Source organism: Melospiza georgiana, chromosome 1 (genome assembly GCF_028018845.1).
Source record: "Melospiza georgiana isolate bMelGeo1 chromosome 1, bMelGeo1.pri, whole genome shotgun sequence".
Classification (NCBI taxonomy): Eukaryota; Metazoa; Chordata; class Aves; order Passeriformes; family Passerellidae; genus Melospiza; species Melospiza georgiana.
The window spans coordinates 50,419,279-50,441,075 of record NC_080430.1 but is presented as its reverse complement, the minus strand read 5'-3'; the positions used below and the strand labels follow the sequence as shown (position 1 = coordinate 50,441,075).

General features: G+C 39.0%; 1 protein-coding gene across 1 annotated transcript in view; it reads left to right on the top strand.

The window, feature by feature from the left end:
* CNTNAP2 (contactin associated protein 2) overlaps nucleotides 1-21,797 on the top strand; it is a 1,020,353-nt gene that overhangs the window by 920,322 nt on the left and 78,234 nt on the right. Inside the window, exons 17-19 of the mRNA XM_058040331.1 lie at nucleotides 5,603-5,821; nucleotides 8,327-8,563; nucleotides 20,176-20,421. Coding sequence (XP_057896314.1) covers nucleotides 5,603-5,821; nucleotides 8,327-8,563; nucleotides 20,176-20,421 — 702 coding nt within the window. The remainder of the gene's footprint in view (nucleotides 1-5,602; nucleotides 5,822-8,326; nucleotides 8,564-20,175; nucleotides 20,422-21,797) is intronic.

Genomic DNA, 21,797 nt, shown 5'->3' with positions numbered 1-21,797 from the left:
AGCTATTTTACAGCCAAGTGAGTGAACTCTGATTCTAGATGTAACATGGCATTTATGTTCTAAGAATAGGATTTCAAAAGGATTCTAAAGATGTTAGAAACTAATCCCTTTGATGTAAGTCAACTAAAACATCAGTCAGTTCCATTTGAAGGGTAGAAAAATACATCAGGGAATGTAAGAGAAACAAAGTACGAGGGAGGACGTGTTTCAAAGAAAGCATAATGGGGAAGAAGGAGAGAAATAGAGATATGGGCGTACATTATACAGGTGGTTGAGAGAAGAGTTGTAATCCCTCTGCTTTTTTTTTCCCAGTTTATGTGTCTTGAGAACATCCACCTACTGCTTAGCATCTAGTGAGTACCCACCCATCTATTAACATCTCTTTCTTTGCTGGCAGCCTCATTATAACTAGAGATCCTAGCCTGAAATTCATCGACAAAGACCAAAGTAGAAAACAGGGGAGGAAAAAGATACTTGAAACACAAGGAGTTTCAAGGAAAATGGGAGATCTAGCTGGTCACAGATCTTGAATGCCAGAAATATTTATCAGCTCATGTAACTTGACCTTGTGCATAGCAAAGGACACAGAAATGTGTGCTGCTTCCCCTGCTGCTGACCCTCAGAACTTGTGTTTAACTAAAGCATACCTACTAGAAAGCCTTGAAAGGAAGGACCCAAGAAGCATGGACTCCCTACAGACTGTGCAGTCATAGAATCATGGAATCACGGAGTCATGGAATCACAGATCAAAGCATGCCAGGTTAGTAGGGGCCTCAAGGGTCATGTGGTCCAAACTTCCTTAAAAGAAGCACAGTCCAGAAAAAATGTCCTAGCACCCTGTCCAGCTGAATCTTAGAAGTGTCCGATGTAGAGGAACCTACCACTTCCCTGGAAATATTATCCCAGTAGCTGATTGTTCTCATTGTGATTGTTCCCTTTTGTGTGTCCCCAACCTGTACCCATTACCCTTCATCTTTTCTATATGACTTCCTACCAAAATGATGTCTCCATCTTCTTTGCAGCCACCCCTTAAATACCAGAACAATGCTGAAAAGGTCTTTCCCAAGCCTTCTTTCTCAAAGCTAAACACAGTTTTCTCAGACTTTCCTCCAACAGGCTTTCAAGTATTTTGATCATCTTTGTGGACCTTCTTATATTTGTCTTTGTTGAACTTCACAGGTCCTTATCAGTCCACTCTTCCAGCCATATCCAGGTCTTCCTGCACAGGGGTTCAGTTGTACCCCTTCATTTTTATGGGCAAATGCCTCATGGATTAAAGATGAGGAAATGGTGAGACCTAAATAGAGCTAAAAGCAACACAGAACAAAGAGTGAGAAGGGCATTTTGTTTGCCAAAGTTGCTCTTCTGTGTTCTGAACAGATGGCTGACAACAACCTGAGACCTTAGAAAATTGAATCGATGAGAGAAACGTGTTCAGATTTAATTGTATGTAATTGCACAAGGCACAGAAAGGGTAAAACTAAGCCACAAATCTCAGCGTACAGAGTGAATTTATGTGGTAGGAGTACATAAAAAATTCACTCTTGTTCAATTTTATGAAATTTTCATCACAAAACCCTGTTCTGATGGAATAAATTGCAACCCACGTTAACTTTTTTTTTTTTTTAATAATTAGGCAATTTCATACATTTGTTCAAAGTCTGATTATTATTCTCATTTCTTAGAAAAACTGAATTTAGTTTTACGGTATTTAGTAGACTAGAAAATAAAAATATTATTAGGAAAATTCACTTCATTACCTAAAAAGTGACCAGTATAAACCTCTGGTCATTTTTTTGCAGCTCATTTCCTACATCTTTTTGGAAAAAAATCCTATGCTGAGTCAGTCATTCTGAATAAATGCTCACATATGCACAGGTATGTTAGATAATTTTTCAATCCTCCTATTCAAATGTTTGACAAAATAATACCACTGTCACATCAATCAAATATGCATTTGAGTAAAAGAGATTATATCACCGAGGATTGTATGTGTAGACAGAGACTGAAAAGTACAACATACTGAGAGGAAAAAAGCTAAACAATTGCCAGTCTTTTTATATAAGTTATACTGAACTTCTGAACAAATTGGATGTTGTACTGGCTCTGTCTGAGGTGGAGTTAGTATTTTCCCTAGCAGCCCATATGGTGGTGTGTTTTGAATTTGTGCCTGGAATAGCTTTGATACCACACCCGTGTTTTGCCTATTGCTAGTAGTGCTTGCGCAGCGCCAAAGCTTTCTCTCTATCCCAGTCAGGAGACTGAGGGTAGCAGAGGCATTGGAAAGGGACACAGCCAGGACAGTTGATCATTGACCAAAAGGATAACACCTTGCTCAGCAGAAAAGTTGGCATAGAGGAAAAAGAAGGAGTGGGGGCAGCACAGTGTGCTCAAACCTGACCTTGAACTCTTCATTCCCCCAGCCTTCAGAGTCAGGATCTCAAGAGATGTTGGAAGAGCAATTGCCAGTAAAAACTGAGACAAAAAGAACGTTGAGTACCTCAGCCTTCTGCCTGTCAAGTTGTCATCAGGCTACCTGTTTCATTTTTTGGGGTGTGAAATTTCTTTTGTCTTCATTTTCAGACTAATGTGCCTGTGGTCAGATACTCATCCGTTTCTGTTAAGACCCTGTCATCTTAGAGATGTCCCTGGTTGGAAAGTACTTATTCCATAGACTGAAAATGGAACTAAGAATGAAGAGTCAGAACCAGTAACATAACTTGTGTGCGAGACATCCCATTTGCAGCCTCTGCCCATCTGTGAAGCTCTTTTCATTGCCATATTTCATGGCTTTTTTCAGTCCATCAGTCAAGAAAATACATTTTGTCACCTTTGGTATGGGAATTGTGGTTTTAGGTAGGTTGAGAAAGGATCAGGAAGTCCATAGATGCAATATTATCTTCTCTAACTTTCAGCATCTCAGCAGATACATGCACTGAAAAGGGGCTATGATGAGAAGATTTTGCTGGAAAGCTATTCTTTCCCTAACTATAAGATTAAATATAAAAATATAATATAAAAATATAATATAAATTTATACAATTGGTACTAATTTCAAAGGGACCGATTTTCTCAGAAAACTACAAATTTAATTACATATCTTTTAGTCTGTGATACAAATTTTAGTTTAAAGCCATGCATAAAGTTAGATTATGCAGGGACAGAGCTTCTACTTGAAATATCTTTATTTGCCAATTTTCTTCACTTTCTCTTTTAAAATAAGAAAATTAGGGATACTTCTATCCACAAGACCAAAGGTTTGCAAACAAAGAAGCATTCTTGTGGCAGTTTTCAAAAATTCTGAATAGACAATAGTCAAAGTACACAGTAGCAATATTGACAATGTCATCAGCTGCCTCAGAATAAGAGAAAAAGTCTGCTAATAGGTCTTTATTTTACAGTCCTGTAGACAGACAGCTTTTGGGAAACTATTCAAGCCTTACAATGAAGAGATCTGAGGCAGTTCTTCAAAGCAAAATTAAAGGAGAATTATACACACACTCTTGAAAATAGATTTGAGCACACCATACAATTTAAGTACTGGAGAGGTTTTACTCTAATTCCTACTTTGCCTGGGTTTATTGGCAGAACCACTGAAGTTAGAAAACATAATAACATTAAAACTAAATATCTTTATTTCTGTAACAGCAAGCTCTGGCTTGTACAGATTTTGTGCCTTGTAAAGAGCAAAAGGACAAACAGACTAAATCCATGGCTTATAAAAGGCAGTTTATTCAACAAATTAAATTCAGCAGAGAACAGAAAGAACAACAGCTTTTCAATTTTTTTCTTTTAGAAGTAGCCAATTTGAAAAAAAATCAATTATGTAATAAATTTGTGTTGAAAGCACATTTTCTGTAAAACCTTTATTCCTATCCATTCAATTTTCTTTAAAATGTTGTCAAGTCAATCTGATGTAACCCTGTGAAAATCTATTAGGTCATGTACAAAAATATTTCTCACTATTTATCAGCATTGTTAGTGATAATGAACATGGAATGGTGCTTTTACCCCAATTTATTGGCCTTGCTGAATAAGAGTTTTACAATAGTGCATTATCAATTCAACCTAAGCAGAAACCACAGCTGTACTGGAACACTTAGACCCTAATTGGGCACCCAAGATCTTTGAAGGGAATTAAAAGGGAGCTCTGGCTTTTTTTATTTTGTGTGTAGGAAAACTAAATTAAATTAAACTCTTGGTTGTCTTAACTTCTGTCTGTTATCCTCATTTGTGAATGCTGTAATTGATAATTCATTCTCTTTTAACCCTTTCATCTGATCTTTTGCCACCAGAATAGAATTTGCAGCCTAAAGATATATAAACTAAGTCTCAGTAAGAAAGTCATAATTATACTACTTTATTAAAATAATTTATATATTATTAATCACACTCATCATTCAATAATAGTTATCAATAATATATTTGCCAAGGATGACCTGAAGGAATGACTAGTAGGGCTTAATGGAAATTTATAAAATTTCTAAACATGGTTTTAATCATACACTATAAACAGAGCACTTTAGGGCTTACTAAAGACCCATTTCTGTTGGAAGCCAGGATATTCCTCTAATTGCTCTGGAGGACTTGAGACCCTGACAGGGGGTTCAGAGACCTTGGCACAGAGTCAAAGACACCTGTGCCTTCGATTTTAGCCCTTGGAAAAAACTATCAACTTTGTATGAAGATGTAATAGCCACAAGAGTTTGAGTAGAATGTTAATTAATTTATCACAGGGTGGAAAAGTAGAATTTTGGGGTTTTTAGAATGGGGGTTCAGGAGACAAGATGGAGGGATTTGGGCGTGCCTTGTCCTTCCTCTTTCTTCTTCTTGTCCTCCATCTTCTGCTGTGATGGTGGCACTTTTGGATTGGTTTAGAGGAGAAACTGACTGTCTAACATAGGTGATAGGTATTGGAAAATTATTTTAAATAAAGTATACATAGTTTTTAATATAAAAAACTAACTCCATCTCAGGGGCATGCAGTGTGCCATGAAACAGCGTGCTGAACAGACCTCAGCAGGTCAGAGAAAGAACGTTATAGATTACAGAGAATAAACAACATTGAGAATGAGAACCAAGGAATTCTGACTCCTTCTTCAAATGAGGGGCTGGGAAAAAGAGACTTTCTAACACCTCGGGGTCATCTCAACACCAGAGACCTTGTCACATTTCTTTTCAGCCATAAAATGTCACATGGATCTTACCCACAGCTTTATTCATTCACTGCAAGAATTAATTGCCCGTCCCTCAAAATCAAAACAAAAATTTAGACTTCTCCACCTTTTTTTTATCAAAATGCTTATTCCTTAAAAAAATTTTAAATGTATAACCTGTAAGGCTGTAGAATGCAAAGATTAATGCAATTGGTTGAGGGTCTGCTGATGAAGTCAAGAAGTTTGACTTCTAAAAGTCAAACTCCTACTCAAGTTAGAATGAACTGAATGTGCCTATAAATTCAGAAAGATGAATAGATTATGAAAAGACAACTTAGCAGCGCACATTTCTATTTGATATGACTCTTTACTCTTTGGGAAGCATAAATGAATGTGTTTACAAACACCGCAAACAGGTTGTGAACACCTCCTGCTTGCTATTTCAGCTGCTACCGAGGTCTCCTTCTCGTTCGACGTGGGAAACGGGCCGGTGGAAATCGTGGTGAGATCTCCCAACCCGCTCAACGATGACCAATGGCACCGGGTCAATGCCGAGAGGAACGTCAAGCAGGCCAGCCTGCAGGTGGACCAGCTTCCCCTGGAGGTCCGGAAAGCTCCGACAGAGGGACACACGCGGCTGGAATTGTACAGCCAGCTCTATGTTGGTAAGGCGCAGAGGAGGCAGCCGGGCTTTGCTCTCACGGTGCTGAACATTCTTTGCCTCGTGTCTTGCCAGCAGCACTTAGTGATTGTGGAAAGCTGTGCTCCTCAAGCGTTTGTGGGACAGCAAAGGGGGGAAAAAAGAAGGAAAAAAAAAAAGAAAAAGAAAAAACAGGACAAATATGTCCATAATTACAGAAATACAAACATCAATTAAGAGAAAAATATTGTGCATTAGGAACTTGTCCTTTTTGTCTCTCTCCACCTGATCTCCCGGCTGAAAATGCCTCCAGCAGACTGCAGTGCCAAACTCCTTTTTTGCTGAGAGTCTCTTCCCAAACACACAAACACTTTTTCACCACGGAAGTGAAAATTTCTGCAGAGTTCTTGCCAGGACTGCATGTGCCTGCAGTGCCCATCCTAGCCTCGGCAGCACTTCCAGCCTCTAGATTTGATCATTGGCCGTACTTTTGCATTCACAGCTCTCACTGCAGTCTTCTCCCTTTAATCCCGTGGGCTATTTATTCATTTGATGTATGAAAGCACCACACAAATGCATTCCTTGGAACCAAGTTAGGCCAGCTGCTTTCTGGAGCTACTGGTTTCCACTACATTTAGGGCAGGCTCTTCCAGCAGCATTTGTATTTCTCCAACTGTGAGCCGCAGGGCTGCAAAGTGCTGACATGCCAAGTGCCATTAGCTGGAACCAGAACTGCATGAAATATTGAGCAAAGAAGCACTTTCATACCTCTCTAGATATCTGTCACAAGAGAAGAGGTGAAAAGAGAAAAAAATTATCTTTTTTCTCCATGTTAGTCAGCATTCAACAACTCAAATGAACTAAAAATTATGTTTAAAGCCTTCATTGCCATAGTAATCAGCCCAGTGTCACTGCAAACTGTGTATAATGTGTCACCAGATGTGCAGGTGTTATTTACAAGCTCAAATTTTCCTTTGCTGCTGTGATCCTAGAAATGGCAGTTTCAAAATAAGCTGAAAGATAAAGTTTGTTTAAAAGAGGAACACTTAACCTTTAAAAAATACCAAGCCTTTTGCTGTAAACAGGAAGAGATGGAATTTTTTTCCCAGCCTGAGTTCTTTGAGAATTGTTGATAATGATGATTTTATTTGTTAGTTTTGAATTGACTGTAACACCAGCAATGTTTTGAAATATATAGTACCTTTATTGCCAAAAAAATGAATGTCATCATCTGCACCAGATTTTTTTTCTTTCTGAATTACATCTATTTCATATAACTTGGTGATTGGAGCACACATACCAGAGAACAGCTTTAAACTTTACCTGGAGTCAGACCTAGAATGGACTTGAGTTGAAGTGCCCAAAATGAATACCTGAAGGGGCCCTGGAGGGTAATGATGAACAAGAATTGTTTTGGTGCCTCCTTTTCTGTTTTCTGTAGAATAAATATCTATTCTTTGTGTGAGCAAGGACTGAGGGGTGATGACTTTGAGTCCTAGGTCTAGGACAGTCACTGAGAGGGCAAAGAAGGCTTTTCATCACTGCAATATATATGAGTGTACATAGAATGGAATCACACCAGAACACCCTCTGCCATGTGCACTCAGCAGAGACCAAGCCTTGCCTGCTCCTGCTCCAAATCATCCAGTTACTGGTACTTGGTTTGAAGCAGCCCTCTCTGGTTTGTATTTAGCTCTCTTCCCCACTCGGGTGAATATCAGCCTCTGTGGTGGTGAGCGTTCAGATCTCCTCAGGGACTCTCTGGCACCTGCAGCACTGCAGTAATCAAAGAGAGGAGGGATGAGCAGAAAAGATGCCAGCACTCATTTTTATTTACTCACATTTTTTAGTTTGGGTTTTTTTGATTGTTGTTTCTAATCCAGCCTCAGATAAGACTTACCTAGCTGAAACCACATTTTTTCAGTGAGTGTTTACTCTGGGTGAAAAAGGACAGTTCTTTTTAACTGCTATAAAAAACCATGTCAACCCAGATTGTCAAATGTAGTTTTTCAGTGTTCCACCCCCAGTTTATGCTCTGAAACGTAAATAGTGTACATGATGTTTCTTGGAAATCAATGTGAATATTTCCTATTGTAACTGCGACTGGAAATTTGACTCCCTTTGTCTTTGCCCATTGTGGCTTTGAAAAATCTAACACTCCATAGCATATTACGGCATTATTACAAGATCCCACCATTACTAATCATTAAGAGAGAAAGGCTACACCTTAGCAGTTGAGCCAAGCTCATTTCTTCCACTCTTATCTCTAAAAACATTGAAGTTGAAATGAAAGGAAATCTTCCAGGGCTAGAATCCCAAATGTCTAATTAGTATAAAGCAAGCATTGATAAAAAACTACTATTTATGCTTGCTAATGATATGATATCAAAGGGCCAGGTTCCACTGACTTATTGTCATTAGTACAAGGCAATTATAAAGAAGTTAGCTTAGGCTTAGCAGGATATTTCAAGTGAAGCAACAGGAATTAAACCCATCCAGTGTTGTCTCACAGTCCAACATTCCCTCTCAGGTGCTGCAGGAGGCCAGCGAGGCTTCCTGGGCTGCATTCGCTCCCTGAGGATGAACGGGGTGACGCTGGACCTGGAGGAGAGAGCCAAGGTCACACCCGGGGTGAAGCCTGGCTGCTCTGGCCACTGCACCAGCTACGGCATGTACTGCGCCAACGGGGGCAAGTGCGTGGAGAAATACAATGGCTACTCCTGTGACTGCTCCACAACTGCCTACGACGGGCCATTCTGCATAAAAGGTAAATACTGGGCCATTCTGCATGAAACGCAAATGCCTCGTGCAAGAGGCAGAGTTAGGGGGGAGCTGTTTGCCTGAGGGGGAAAAAACCATGATGCAATTGATGCTTCAGCTTCATTAAATAAACAAGTAAATCCTGTTTAGTACTTCTTGCTAACAATTCAAACTATACACCCATGTGTATGTTTGAATGTGGTTATTTAAAACCACACCTCTTATGAGGACTGCGTGTTTAAATCAAATAGCACAGCAACAAAATGCATCAGGAACGCCTGTAATAGTAGCAGGTCTGGCAGAGGGTATTCCTTAGTCTTGAACTGCAGAACCATAAATTCCAACTAGCACAATGTCATAGTAACTACTTTAGAAGAAAGCCATGGATTTCAACAAAAGCTACCTAGGTATGACATTTGGGTTGAATATCTCATATATTGGGAGGCCAGCATATGGCTTAAAAATTTTATCCATCTGTAAGTAGATCAAGTCTTTTAGTACCTCAAACTGGGTTAGGGATTGGACCTGCTGGGATAAGGGAAGGCACAGAGCTCCCACATTTATGCCAGTCCTTTGGAAATGCTTAAAATATGCTCTGGAATTTCAAAAGCAGTGATTATAAGAGAACAATGAACTGTGGATGCACAGTTCTGCATGAGAAAGAAAGTCAAGGCGCAAGGAAAAGCGGGATTCAACAACAAAAATTGAGAAGAAAAGTACTAATTTCTTTTTTCTTGTTTGACTGTCTAATCCACTGCTTTCCCTAATAATTTTAAAAGCTTTCTCAAAGTCTCAGATAAAAATGTGAAAAAAAAAAAAAAAAGTGTGCTCTTCTCATCAGTATCCCTGATGTTAAAGAAACCTGTAGCTTCATAAATTGCTCCTCTTCTTTTACATTCCTCTCTGAACCAGGAATCCTGCAGGCAGTCTAGGTCACCAGACACCTGAGTCCCCTCATGAAGCTAATTTGGCAGTAGGGGACAGCACCTGGCCTTTGATGTTCTGGTTTTCAACTCTTTCTAAGGGATTTTTTTCCAATTCAAAATCTGAGAATTATTTTGCAAATATCCTTACCCAGCTCTCTTTTAGCCACACTAGTAGGAAGTATAAAGTTTACAGCAGAAATCGGCAGTCTTTTTACCTGGTGCTGTGTTGTGGACTGCATTTCCTCCCCACACACTTCAACCACTTTCATTGATATCCATGTACGTTCACTTTTATTTCATTTTGTCACAGCAAATCTTTGTCCATTGCTGATGTTGCTCACATACTGGACCATCCTCTTCTAAAAGCTAAGGGATTTTCATATCCCCAAATATTCACATCAGTAGATATGGATAAATCTCTGGCATGATTATTTTTTAAATTCCAATAAATATGATGTATTTCTAGTGCAGCAGAAGGGGAGCAGCTGCTTCTCTAGGTAATGGCTTCCACTGTGCTTGCATGCAGAAATTTCATCAGCTTTCACCATGCTGTGCTGCTTCAAAAGCAAATTATAAACCATGTCCTTTCAGTTCAGGACTGTTCATACAGCAGCTCCTCAGAATGTGAATACAGTAATTTCAGTTAATTTAGCAAATGATTTTTCATGAATAATGGTAATGCATATTTAGTATTTCTGTTCACTAATGCAGTTATATTGTAGGGGAAACCTGTTCAGGCTGGAATTAGGTCAATCTCTCACAGATCATGTGTTGACACCAAAAAAAAAAAAAAGGAAAAATAAAAGATAATTGAAGATAATTACTGCCATGCCATATTCACTGAATTCACTTGAATTCACTTCATAGCTTTTCTACATTGCCAGAACTCACATTGACTTTTATTTGTGAGGAGTTTGTTCCTCTTATGGATAGATAAGCCCCAAACTTCCACCAAAACTAGCCCTAAGCTAAAAAGTGTTTAATTTTTCCAGGATGTGGAGCTAGCAGAATAAAAACATACCATTATTTTAATAATAATTGGGAATAATTGAGCACCTAGCACAGGCAAACCCTGGTTTTGGCTGGCCTGTAAGCACTTCCATAGCAATGGCAGTAATATCATATCTGTTATACTCTTCTCCTTATCAGTGTCCCGGTGCAGCCAAGGGCCCAGAGCTCTGACAGGTATAATTTGGGCGTGTGCTGAAACTTGCTGTGAGCTGGTGCTCATGCAGAAGTCCTCTTGTTAGAGCAGGGATGTCTGTGCCATTGAAACATGACATCAGATCTCTGCTTTCAATATCAAATCTGTTCCAGGCTAAAAAGGGCTCTCTAAATCCTTTAGATCTTATGTACAAGGTTTAAATTGCCATTTTCCTATCTGTTAGTGCTGAAGACTGCTGTACTCATCTGGAATATCCCCAAGTGTGATGTAGTGTGAGTGAGTTCATGAGGCTTGCCTACAGAAAGAAGAATGGGATACTGGGGAAAAAGCTAGAGGATAAATTACACAAAACAGACTGGGGCATCCTATGATTGAAATAATTGTAAAATCTCTGTAACAAACAATGCTGATAATGAGGTCTTTGGAAGAATTCATTTACAGCCCATTACATTTACATTGTCAATTTAACTTGCATTACGCCTTTTTAATCAAGTAAAGCACTGGAACAACTGATTGTGTTGTCAAGCTTCCTAGACTTGTGAAAGAAGGGAGTCCTACAATTTCTTTCTAATAGCAGCTCCTGGAATCTTGTACTGTGTCCTCTTGTCCTATGAAACAAGATTGAATGTATTTTCTAGAAACAAAGGGCAAACATACATAACAACTGCAAAATAAGTAATGGCAAAACAGCCAAGTATGTTTTAGTTTAAAAAATATTTTTAAAATTTATAAAAATTTGAAAGGTTTTGGAAATTTGGGAAGTTTTTTCTGTAAAATAAAATTATGTCTAAATTATCTTTTAATTGATTTTGATGAAGAGATTGTAATTGTTATATTTCAATCCATTTTTTCATTAACACTTTGACACTTCCCCTCTGTAAAAGCACTGAAATATCTACGAACGTGTTTTCAAATACTGTATGATCTGTTTTCAATGATTTTTTTTCTTTATAATGACAGAGTTGAATACTCTGTCATTATAAAAGTGCTCTATCACTTTTATAACCTGCACCACAGTATGCTATTTCTTGATGTGTAATGCTGGGTAAGTCACATTCACTAGGAATTCCCATTGGCTGCCAGAAAATAACATGGCTAGTGCTTTGCAGGATAGACTAGGACTAGGTTTCATTATTTCACTCCTCTCAGTAAATATTCCAGGCCAAATAGATCTGTTGATATGATAATCAGTAGTGCCTGACATCCCATTCAAACCAATATGAGATATTGCCAAAAAAATATGCCGCTCAGCTGGAGTGAAAGGTGGCACAATGTAACCCTTACAGACTTCTCTTCCCATTGATTTTCTTTTGCCACAGGAATCTTTCCTTATCCAAAGGCTTCATTTTGATATTGGAATCACTTGGCTGCAGTGAACTTCTTGGGGTTGGTTACATGCTGAAAGTGCTAGCAGAGGAGATGGGAAAATTGAAGGAAAAAACCATTGCTATAAGGAAATCACCATACAGGGGTTCATGGGTAATAAACACACTTCACAACAAAAGCAGGCCTCGCATGTTGTAGATTCTTTCACTGATGGAATCTGTCCTGAGAGCCTCTGACTGATGACTGACAAGAAATTGCATTGTCTCCAGCCTCATTAGCAGCACACCACAATGTGAATGATGTTGTAGTGGTCTGGAAATTACACTATTTTTTTACAAGGACAAAAAGAAGTATGAAAATGCAGTCTGACATCTATTTTAACTGTATTTTTGTTTCGTATTTGAGGCATATGCAATTGGTTTTACTTCTTTCATTGCTCAGAGAGATTGCTCTGAGGAATAGCTGAAGTGTTTCTGCCATCCTGCAGATTGCTTTCTGACCTTTCCCTGTCCTTTGTTTAAGCATAAATTCTCTTTTTTTTTTCCTCTCCCACAGCTGTCTTATCATCATAAAAGCATTTCTGAGAAAAGAATTAATTTTTATTCCTCTAAAAAACAAACTCCTCCCTTTAAACAAAAAATAAAAATAAAAATAAAAAGCAAAGATCAAATGCAGGGCATGTGGCAGCATTCTGATGTGGGACATACTCCAGGGAGAAAGCATTCCTCCTTTGGTATTGAAATGCATTGGAACAACAGTGGGAGAAGAAATTACACCCACCAGGAGTGAGGCCAAAAAGAAAATTTTAAAAAAAAATTAAATAGCTGGTGCTATGACTCATGTGCCTTCAGGTATGCTGGAAGGGTAAATTCAAAGTTTTCCAGTTTCTCTGCAGTTACCCAATTTGCATTAACAAACAGCAAGGAGATGCTACACTCTTTTTCCTTTTCTCCTTTGGAGTAAAGCTCAGATTCTCAGTGTGAATTCTTGCGGTCCTTAAGACAATGCCTGAAATGAGCTCCTTCATGTTTGTTTTTATATTTGTATGAACCCTGAAAGCACTTACAAGTAGTATTGTCACAGTCAGATTTCCTTCTTTTCCTGCTCCCTTCTATGTCTCAAAGAGAAAAAACAACTTTTTACTAGGCTGAGTGGATGCAAGGCACATCAGGAGGCAGCAGCTCTGCACCCTTAAACCTACTCTGACTGACACCAACCAACTCCAAATTCTGCCCTGGTTACACTCATTCAATTCCCTTTATTTGGCAAAAGCATTGCATTGTTTTGCTGAAAGCAATGGTGAGGTAACTCACTTCTTCGTTTTCATAGTTCAGAATCACAGAACCCAGAAAATTAAGGCAACATTCCCTCCCAGACCCCAGAAAATTCTGCTGTTTTCAACATGATTGTGATCTGTTCGCTGAAAGTTACATGAGAGGTTTTCTTCAGGTTGTTAATGTTAAGCTTCCACTCTGGTAAGTCTGAATGCTGCAGTCAGAATTTTTTACCTGTAGGGCTCAGGTTTTAGCCTCTTTTGGATAAATACATATACTCACAAAAAATAGATATACTTTCTAAAGCTATTCCATTCTTTGGTTCTGTCAATATTGCCTTTTTAAACATTCACAGTTACGCTCTAGTGCTTTGAAAGTTGCACTTCAGTGCAACAATTCTTTCATTGAAAAAAAAACAATGTTTTTCTTTTTAAAGGAAAACAAACCTTCCCAATAGTACTTACATATCTTTAAGAGATATCAACCTGGCTATAAATTATTAGCAACCTGACTATATTATTGCAAGCTCACTTATCATCCATAATAAACTACTTATAATAAGCACAAATTCCTTATTTTATACAGAGAAAACAAATCAGAGGAATGATTTTAAAAGAAAAATAATTAGTCCTGGCTCAGAAAATGAGATGAACTTTCTTGGTCAGACAACTAAAATAGGCCTGCTTTAGTGTCATGGCTCACTGAAAGCAGATGTTTTGTGAAAGTTAAGTAGAGCAGCCTCAGCAACACTGCTGGCTGCTGCATGCCTGTGCAAAGGCGGCTGAGAGACACCAGACATGTGCAATAGTTATACATCTGCATGCTGCTTAAAGAGTTTTGGCACCTCACATAGGGCATTTATGCTTACAATAGCTCTGTGATGTGAGAAGAGGTTTTTGTTATGGAAATGCAGAAAGCAAAGGAGGGCAGGAAGGATCTGCTCAGATTTAAAGTGGATGCCTGTAGTACAGGAAGGAATTGAAGCCAGGTCTCACCTATCGAGGTTGTTGCTCTGAACACTGTGAAATCAGGAAATGACATCTCTAATATTTCTCAAATGGCACTTGCAAGGATGTAAGTTTATCTCTGAGGTTCCTAAAGAGCACTTCCATGGACTCCCTGGCAGGACATCATGAAATCCAGTCTGTTGTACACTTGACATCACATTTTCTTCATCCATCCAATTTTATTTGATGGTGACATGGAAAAGTTGGTGCTTAGGTTTTTTCTTTTCAACCACTGTGGATATTTCTACTAGAAATGGAGCTGGCTTATCATTTAGATTTGCCAGAAAATACATGGCACCTGTTGCCACTCCCTTACTCTGAGTCTGCTGTCCCAGACATCAGATCAACTTTCTATCATACTTTCAAATCCATACAGAATGAACTGCAGCTACAACTTTGCTGACATTTTTAGGCTCTCTGTGGCATGCACACTTCTGTCCAGGTATAGAAAGGTGGAATAAAGCCCTGCTTTGCAGGGCTAGTACAAAAGCAGATTCAGAGCTCAGCCTTGTTTAAGCATATTAAACTGCTTCCTGGCAGAATCTACCTGTTGGCATCGACTAGGGAGGCTGGAAAGTGTCATGAATCAGGTGGCTAAACCCCATCTCCTGTGGCACTCCTCCTGTTCTACTGAAGGTAGTGGGAATCTTTGCATGGATTTATGATCACTCCCCATAGTTCACTGGTGCACGTTATTTTGTATATCCCCTGATTCTGATAGTTCAAGAAAGTCTTTTTTATACTGAAAACTGATACACTCATACAGAAGAAATAAGTCCTCACTAGGTTTGTATTCTATTAAGGCCCACAAGCAACTGCTGTGCTTTGGTGGAAAGTTCCAACATGTATCACAGATTATTAGAGTAAGAGCAGCCAGAAAATGAGGGATGTAGAGCAGCAGCTTTAAATCCCCACTTCTTGATATCACATCCTAAATGTGCCTGAAGGTAGAATAAAGTGTTGAGTAAGCTAACCAAACAAATGATAAGCATTATCACTTTCAGGGCCCTCAAATTCTCTCCCAGATCAACAGCTGTGAGATTCTGACCCTTTAATGATGCCCTGTGGCCAAAAGGTACCTCAGCAAACAAGTCTTAGTCTTTGAGACCACAGTCTGGAAGTAATTTTAGGTGCTCCCAAGCACAATTTTTACCATAAGATGAACAAGCAAGCTCTGGTTAATCTATATTCAATATTCATAACTACATGTTATGAATAAAATTATATTATTTTATTATAATAAAATAATAAAAAATAACAGAAAGGAAATTATGCAAAACGAAAGAGAGTTTACTCAACCATCTACCTTGTCTGAAGAATCTTTGTAAATGCACCAAGTGTTAGAATGTCTCCAGTGACTGTCCTTGCTTAGGATTTTGGAGAAGCTACTTTTCACACCAAGAACTCCATGCAGGGAAGACATAGCATTGAGCACTGGCAAGCAGCATCACAGAGTAATAATTTTAACTTACTGAGTCTGAGTAGGGCCAAAGAGGCATTTAGGAACCCCAGATGGGACCTGCTTACAGCTTTAGAAGTCAGCTTTGTGAAACAAAGAGGAGAGAGTCTTTTCCTTCTCCATTTCTCACATCCTTGCCCGGCTTTGTAATTGCCAGGATTTTATCTCCACCTTTTGTAAGGCAGATATGCCCTGTTATGTCCATTAAGTGAATAACCAGCACTACTTCCTCCTTGGTTTCCAGGTAAAAGGTGACAGGAATCTGATCCAGTGTACTCAGAAAACTATGAGAAGTTCAGTCATCAGCTTGAGTCAGTGAGAGCTGTGCTACTAAAGAAGGGAAATTCCACTTCTTACAATGTTACCCTTGAAAAGGTCCCGTGTTTAAATTGGGGAGGTTGGAATTTCGGTTTGGGATTTTTTTGGCAGCTCCACAGATCTGCCGCTTCCTTATTTATTAGAAGTAATATCTGGTATTTGATTCATTACAATTCCTATTAACATTTCTATCCCAGATGTCAGCATAGAGCAAACCCAATTGCTACAAAGACTGCTGAGCTCTGTATCTGTTAAATATATGCACCTGGATAGAAAATCTTGCTGAAGTTGTGTTCAGCCACACCTGTGCCATGCTGGCAGGGTTTTTCAAAGGTGAGAAAAAGGTTATGGAGAAAGAAGACAAATTGTCTACGTGTCTGTATGGCTCACAGGATCATTATCACTACCTAAGAACAGAAGAACCAACACTGACATTTCACTGATGTAAAAAGCTGTAGAGGAGAATCAGATTTCTACTTACATTTTCTTAGGTCTACATCACCAGTCCAGAAAAGTAATGAGACTTTGCAATTTTTGTAGGAGAAATGGGGATTTTTGTTGCTATTTGGCTTTTTCCTCCAGTCTTTCAATTCTCCTGATCCCAGACAGTATAAGAGGGTACAAAAATAAAAGTAGCTGAGTGGGGAGAGGGAGACTGTGGTGATGACCAAATAATCATGACCTTCAAAATAACTTTGTCAGTTCTGGGTACATGTACATTTTCTGTGGAAGTTTTGGATCACCTTTCCAAATTGAAGCTGGATAATTTTGTAACATATGTGCCATTCACACTGGGGACACTCACCTTGCTTGATAAAATTGTTTCTAACAATCCACAATTCCTGTTCTGGGTTCCTCTACAAAGCCAGCCCAAAGTGTTTATATTTGAGAAGTCTGTCAACAGAGAGTGACTGCACTGTATGTTGGTGTAAAAATAGGTGTTATTTTCTGAAGAAAATAGATCTGCTAGCACCACATTCATTTCCCTGAGGTCTCTGCCTTGAAAGGGCGTTTTGCAGAGCAATCTTTACTGTGTCTTATGCCTGGTGTCCCAAGAGTCATCTGTTCAGATAGCATTTCAAATATTACAGAAGAAAAGAGAGTTGTGCATGGAAACTTCCCTCACATTTCAGCAGCAGGATTAGGGCTGCATTTGACCCTCTTTATTCAGGGAGCTTGAATGGTTTTCTGGGTGAGGGACTTCCATACTCCTTCTGAGACAACTTCAGGAAGATGCTACACTTGTGACCTCAAGTGTAAACCTCAAGGTCACCACTTGTAATCTAAAAAATAGGTAGCTTTTTTGTTGGTCAGCCCTTGCATTTCCAAGTCTTCATATATCTGCATTCAAGATAGGGAAAATTATGTTTTAGCTATTTTTGGTACGTCCTAATAGTTTAAGCAACCTGCTCCCGTGAGTTGCTGAGCACTTTGCAGTCCTGCTGCAAGGATTTCAGCTTCTTTCACTAAAGTGCATAATCATGTGCATCAGCCTCTTTGATGAGCTGGAACTTGAGAGAATTCAATATATTCCTATTGAGGGCCCAATACACTCACAAAGCCAAAGTGAACCTTCCTCTTATCCTGCCTTTTAAAAGAGGTGATGTGCATGTGAGGAGAATTTCAAGGTTTATTACAATACCCTGTATGCCTGTAATAATAGAGCTACATTGAAAATTATTTTCTCAGCACAAATCAAGTTAAACATACAGAACATTCTTTGCTCCATCGTGAAACCCTTTTGGAATAAAAAGTCACAGAACAGAGTATCGAGAGTTGGAAGGGACCCACAAGGATGATCAAATTCACCTCACAAAACTGCAGAATAATCTGAATACCATTTCAGAGAGCACCATTTACTTAAAGCTTTCTTTGTAGTAATGAACATTTAACATAGCAATTTATAACATTTACAGCTCTGTAAAAAATGCTTCACACGCTTTCCAGTTCAGCCCCTGAGCAGTGCTGAGGTCAGGACTGAAGGTCCCAGTATCCCCAGAGCGCGAGGCCCTGGGCAAGCACAGCACCAGGCAATTCCAAAGATTACTTCTAAAAATGAAAGGCATGACAAGCAGTAAGCAGGCTGGAGGCAAAAATAATTGTGCATCAGTGTGCAGAGTGCGTGTGTGGAGCCTCCACGGGGGCTGCAGTCCCCACCAGCAGTGGCAGCAGCAGGACCCGGCACGGCCCGCAGCTCTGCCAGTGTAAGTGATAGTGCCCCAGAAGCAACTTGTGTCAACCAGAAGCAGGGGCTGGAGAATAAATTAGTGGTCACAGGGATATTTTTAGACCCATCTTGCAGATACTTGGAGCTACTGCTTTAGATTTTTGCATGCTAACACTTGTTTCTTACACCGCTGTTAGAGGCAGAGGGCATCACGAGTTGGGGAAGTTTTCCATGACAGAGCCATTCACTTTTAATCCAGGAGCACTAAAGTTGAGACTACTGCAAAATATAGTTGTTAAATGAAATTGCCTCCCCCATAACTTTTTCGGGGTGATTTAACTTTTCCCCTATAAAATTGCAGTTATAAATCCATCAGAATGATCAAATTATTTATAGCACCTCAGGACCACAGCTTGGCTCTGTGTTTTATACGTCCATTTAGTGACAGCAACTGTGATATTTTGAGTTTGGTAGAATTTTTATATGACAGCAAGAAAACATAAAGCTTTTCCAGCATTAGATTTAGCAAAATTCTGGAAAGAATCATCAATACAATTTTATAATTTTACCTATTCTCTGCTCAGCTACTCTGAATGAATTCTGCAGGCTCGTTCCCGACTTGCTTCTTGTCTGTGTAAAGCTTCAAAAATAAGCATCTTCCAACATGTGTTTTGAGATAAAGCCTTTGCTTAGGATTGTGTAAAGACTCAAAATGCTAAAATGGAATAAAAATAAATTTCTTGTTTAGATGGGCAATTTTGCACAAAACTGCGGCAACTTTGCATCATGTAGAAAGGTAGTAGACAATTAAAGACTTTTTTTAAAGACTGTTTATGGCCTTAAGTATTTCTTACAGCCCTTCTTTGAATACAATACCCATATGTTATGATTATAATATTTTAATCATTATTTCATATCTTACAAAATGTTCATAAACACACCTTCTTAATCAGGTTCACATGTCATTTAAAAATTTCCTTTCACAATATTGACCCAGGCAGCACAGCTGATCCAGTACCACCATGTCTCTAAATAAATTATTGCCAAAGGAAGTCAGTCAAGTGATCCCCAGTGGAGTAGATGATACCAGTGGTGGCCAACTGTGCAGTAATTCCTGTAGAAGGTTATCAAAGTCAGCATTGCTGCAAGAACAGCAGCCTGGAATTATGATTTCAATGTTGAGGAAGAGGCAGGACTGCATTATTATGGGGAGCACTACTAGTGCTTTTTCAGCTGAAAGTAGTAATTCTGTCAAAAGGAGGTGTATTTTCTATCAAGAGTGTTGGAACACTACATCTTGTCTCAGATTGGTTTGAAAACTATAGCACATCTTGGGATCTACATTTCAGGTATCTCTTGCCTCTTGTTCCCAGCTGAGTCAAATTCCCTAGTTAATTTTATCTCCCATAAGGGCATCCTTGTTGTGGAGCTCTCGTGAAGAATTGTGCTAGTGGATAACTTACAAGCATTGTGTCCAGTCCTTTTAGGGGCTGGAATTGTCATCATTCCTTTGGGAGGTCCTTCCAAATCCACTCAATTTTGGTGGTCAGAACAGCTGTTTTCCCTTTCCTTGGTAGTTGTTTGTTTACTGTGTCCTTTAAGCCACTCTTCCTTGTTTCTCCCTCTTTGAAGCATTATCTACCTCAAAATTTCAATGACAATAAATTTAAATCATAATTATCCTTGTCTGTAGTACTGATATGAGATATAGGCATGGGCTTTCTGTGAGCCCCAAAGGAAATATTTCCTTTGCTTTGTGAATGCAAGTACCCACCAATAAAGTGGAGATTGTTCTTTTCATTCTCATAGGAAAATAGTGAGACTCTAGACCTAAATATTGTGCTTAAATAGCACAGCAGTAGAAATGTGCACAGATAAGTACTGATCAAGTCACAGTAATATGTATCAACCAAAAGGTGTTGGCACATTTAATTTACCTTTTTTTCTTTTCATCCTCCTTTTCCTGTTGTGTTCAAGATGTGGGAGCGTTTTTTGAAGAAGGAATGTGGCTTCGTTACAACTTCCACTCCCCAGGGACTAGTGTGAAGGATTTAGTCAGCCGGACGCTTTTGAGTTCTGCAGATCCTGAGATCACAGGTCCTGACCTCAGCTTGAACAAAGAAGAGCTCAGCTTCAGCTTCAGCACCACCAAGTCCCCTTGTGTCTTATTTTATGTCAGCTCCTACACTCCGGACTTCATGGCTGTGCTTGTGAACCCCACGGGTAAGAAACTGCTCCGGGCTCTCCCCATCAAAGGCACAATTGACAATACCAGGCTGATACTCAGGGGAAGCTCTGAACTAATGAGAAAGTCTCTTTACCCTTGTCACGTTAGAGTAAAGCACTTGGAAACCTGAACCTTCATTCTGCTTCTACTAGATCTGGTACTGATGTAGCTGTTCAGTTTAATGGTGTTTCTTTAGCCAACCCTCTCTCACAAAACAAAACTAACCAAGAAAAAGAGACCAAAAACCTGCAATAACGATGAGACCCATGCCATGAGCCAGGATTATGGTGGGGACAAGTAGACATCCACATGAAGGCACCTGAGTAGCTGAATTGGCAATATCCCTAGTAGTCAGTAGAAAGTGTCATGCTCTGTTCTGAAAATCTGGATATTCATTGAGGTGACTAAAATATGGATGTAGTATAGTATATAATGTCCTAAACATTTTGGTGATGGATGAAGGTTGGATATGGACCATTTGCTGCTACAGTATTAAAACACTATATGAACTAAATATACTTCTATTCCAAATAGTGCCTTAGTGCCCCATGAAAATCATAATTAGGATGATTTTACTACTGTTCTCTTTTATGGGAGAATATGAGTATTCTACACGCCACTCATTTTTTTCCCTTCATGGGAGAGAAAGGATGTGCATGAGAGAAATCCAACATCACACAACTAAACTGTAGTTATAGAGGTCTAAGTCTGCTCTTTTGGGCCAGAACATATCCATTTTTCATCAAGAGTGGGGGCTGCATTTTCCTTTTCAAACATTCCTCCTTTTAATCAAATATTTAAATGTGTTATGAAGAGCAGACACTCCACTTTTGTTTAGAAAAGAAAAATCTGTCTGGCAGTATGTTATGAATATCAATTAGCCACTCCTGACTATACTTTTCCAACAATGTAACCTCTGGTTGTTATTTCACAATATAATACTAAATTTCCATGGAAGTCCAGACGGTCACTCATCAACAACAATTAAACGCGAGAGCAAGGAAGTCCCATGTGTGAATTATGTGTCAGTGCTAATTTGTTGTAATTTTGCCTTTATTCAATGCATGTCAATGGTTTATTCTTTAGAAAATGTTATGCTTTGTATAATTTCATAGAATTTTACTGCAGCAAGAATAATAATCTCAACAATAAAGTGTTACTTGATGTGCTCAATTCTGTACCAATTGTCCATATTGTTCAAGGCATAACTCCAATTTGTTTGGTTTGCAGTCTGAGGTGTTTACAAACACTGTGGTTTGGAAATGCTGGTCATTGTCACACTTCTGGGTTATAAACTAGAGGCAGTTTCAGCCCAGTAACTTTATAATCCCAAACACGAGCTCTTCTCTTACAGCAGAGACCAGCTATGAGA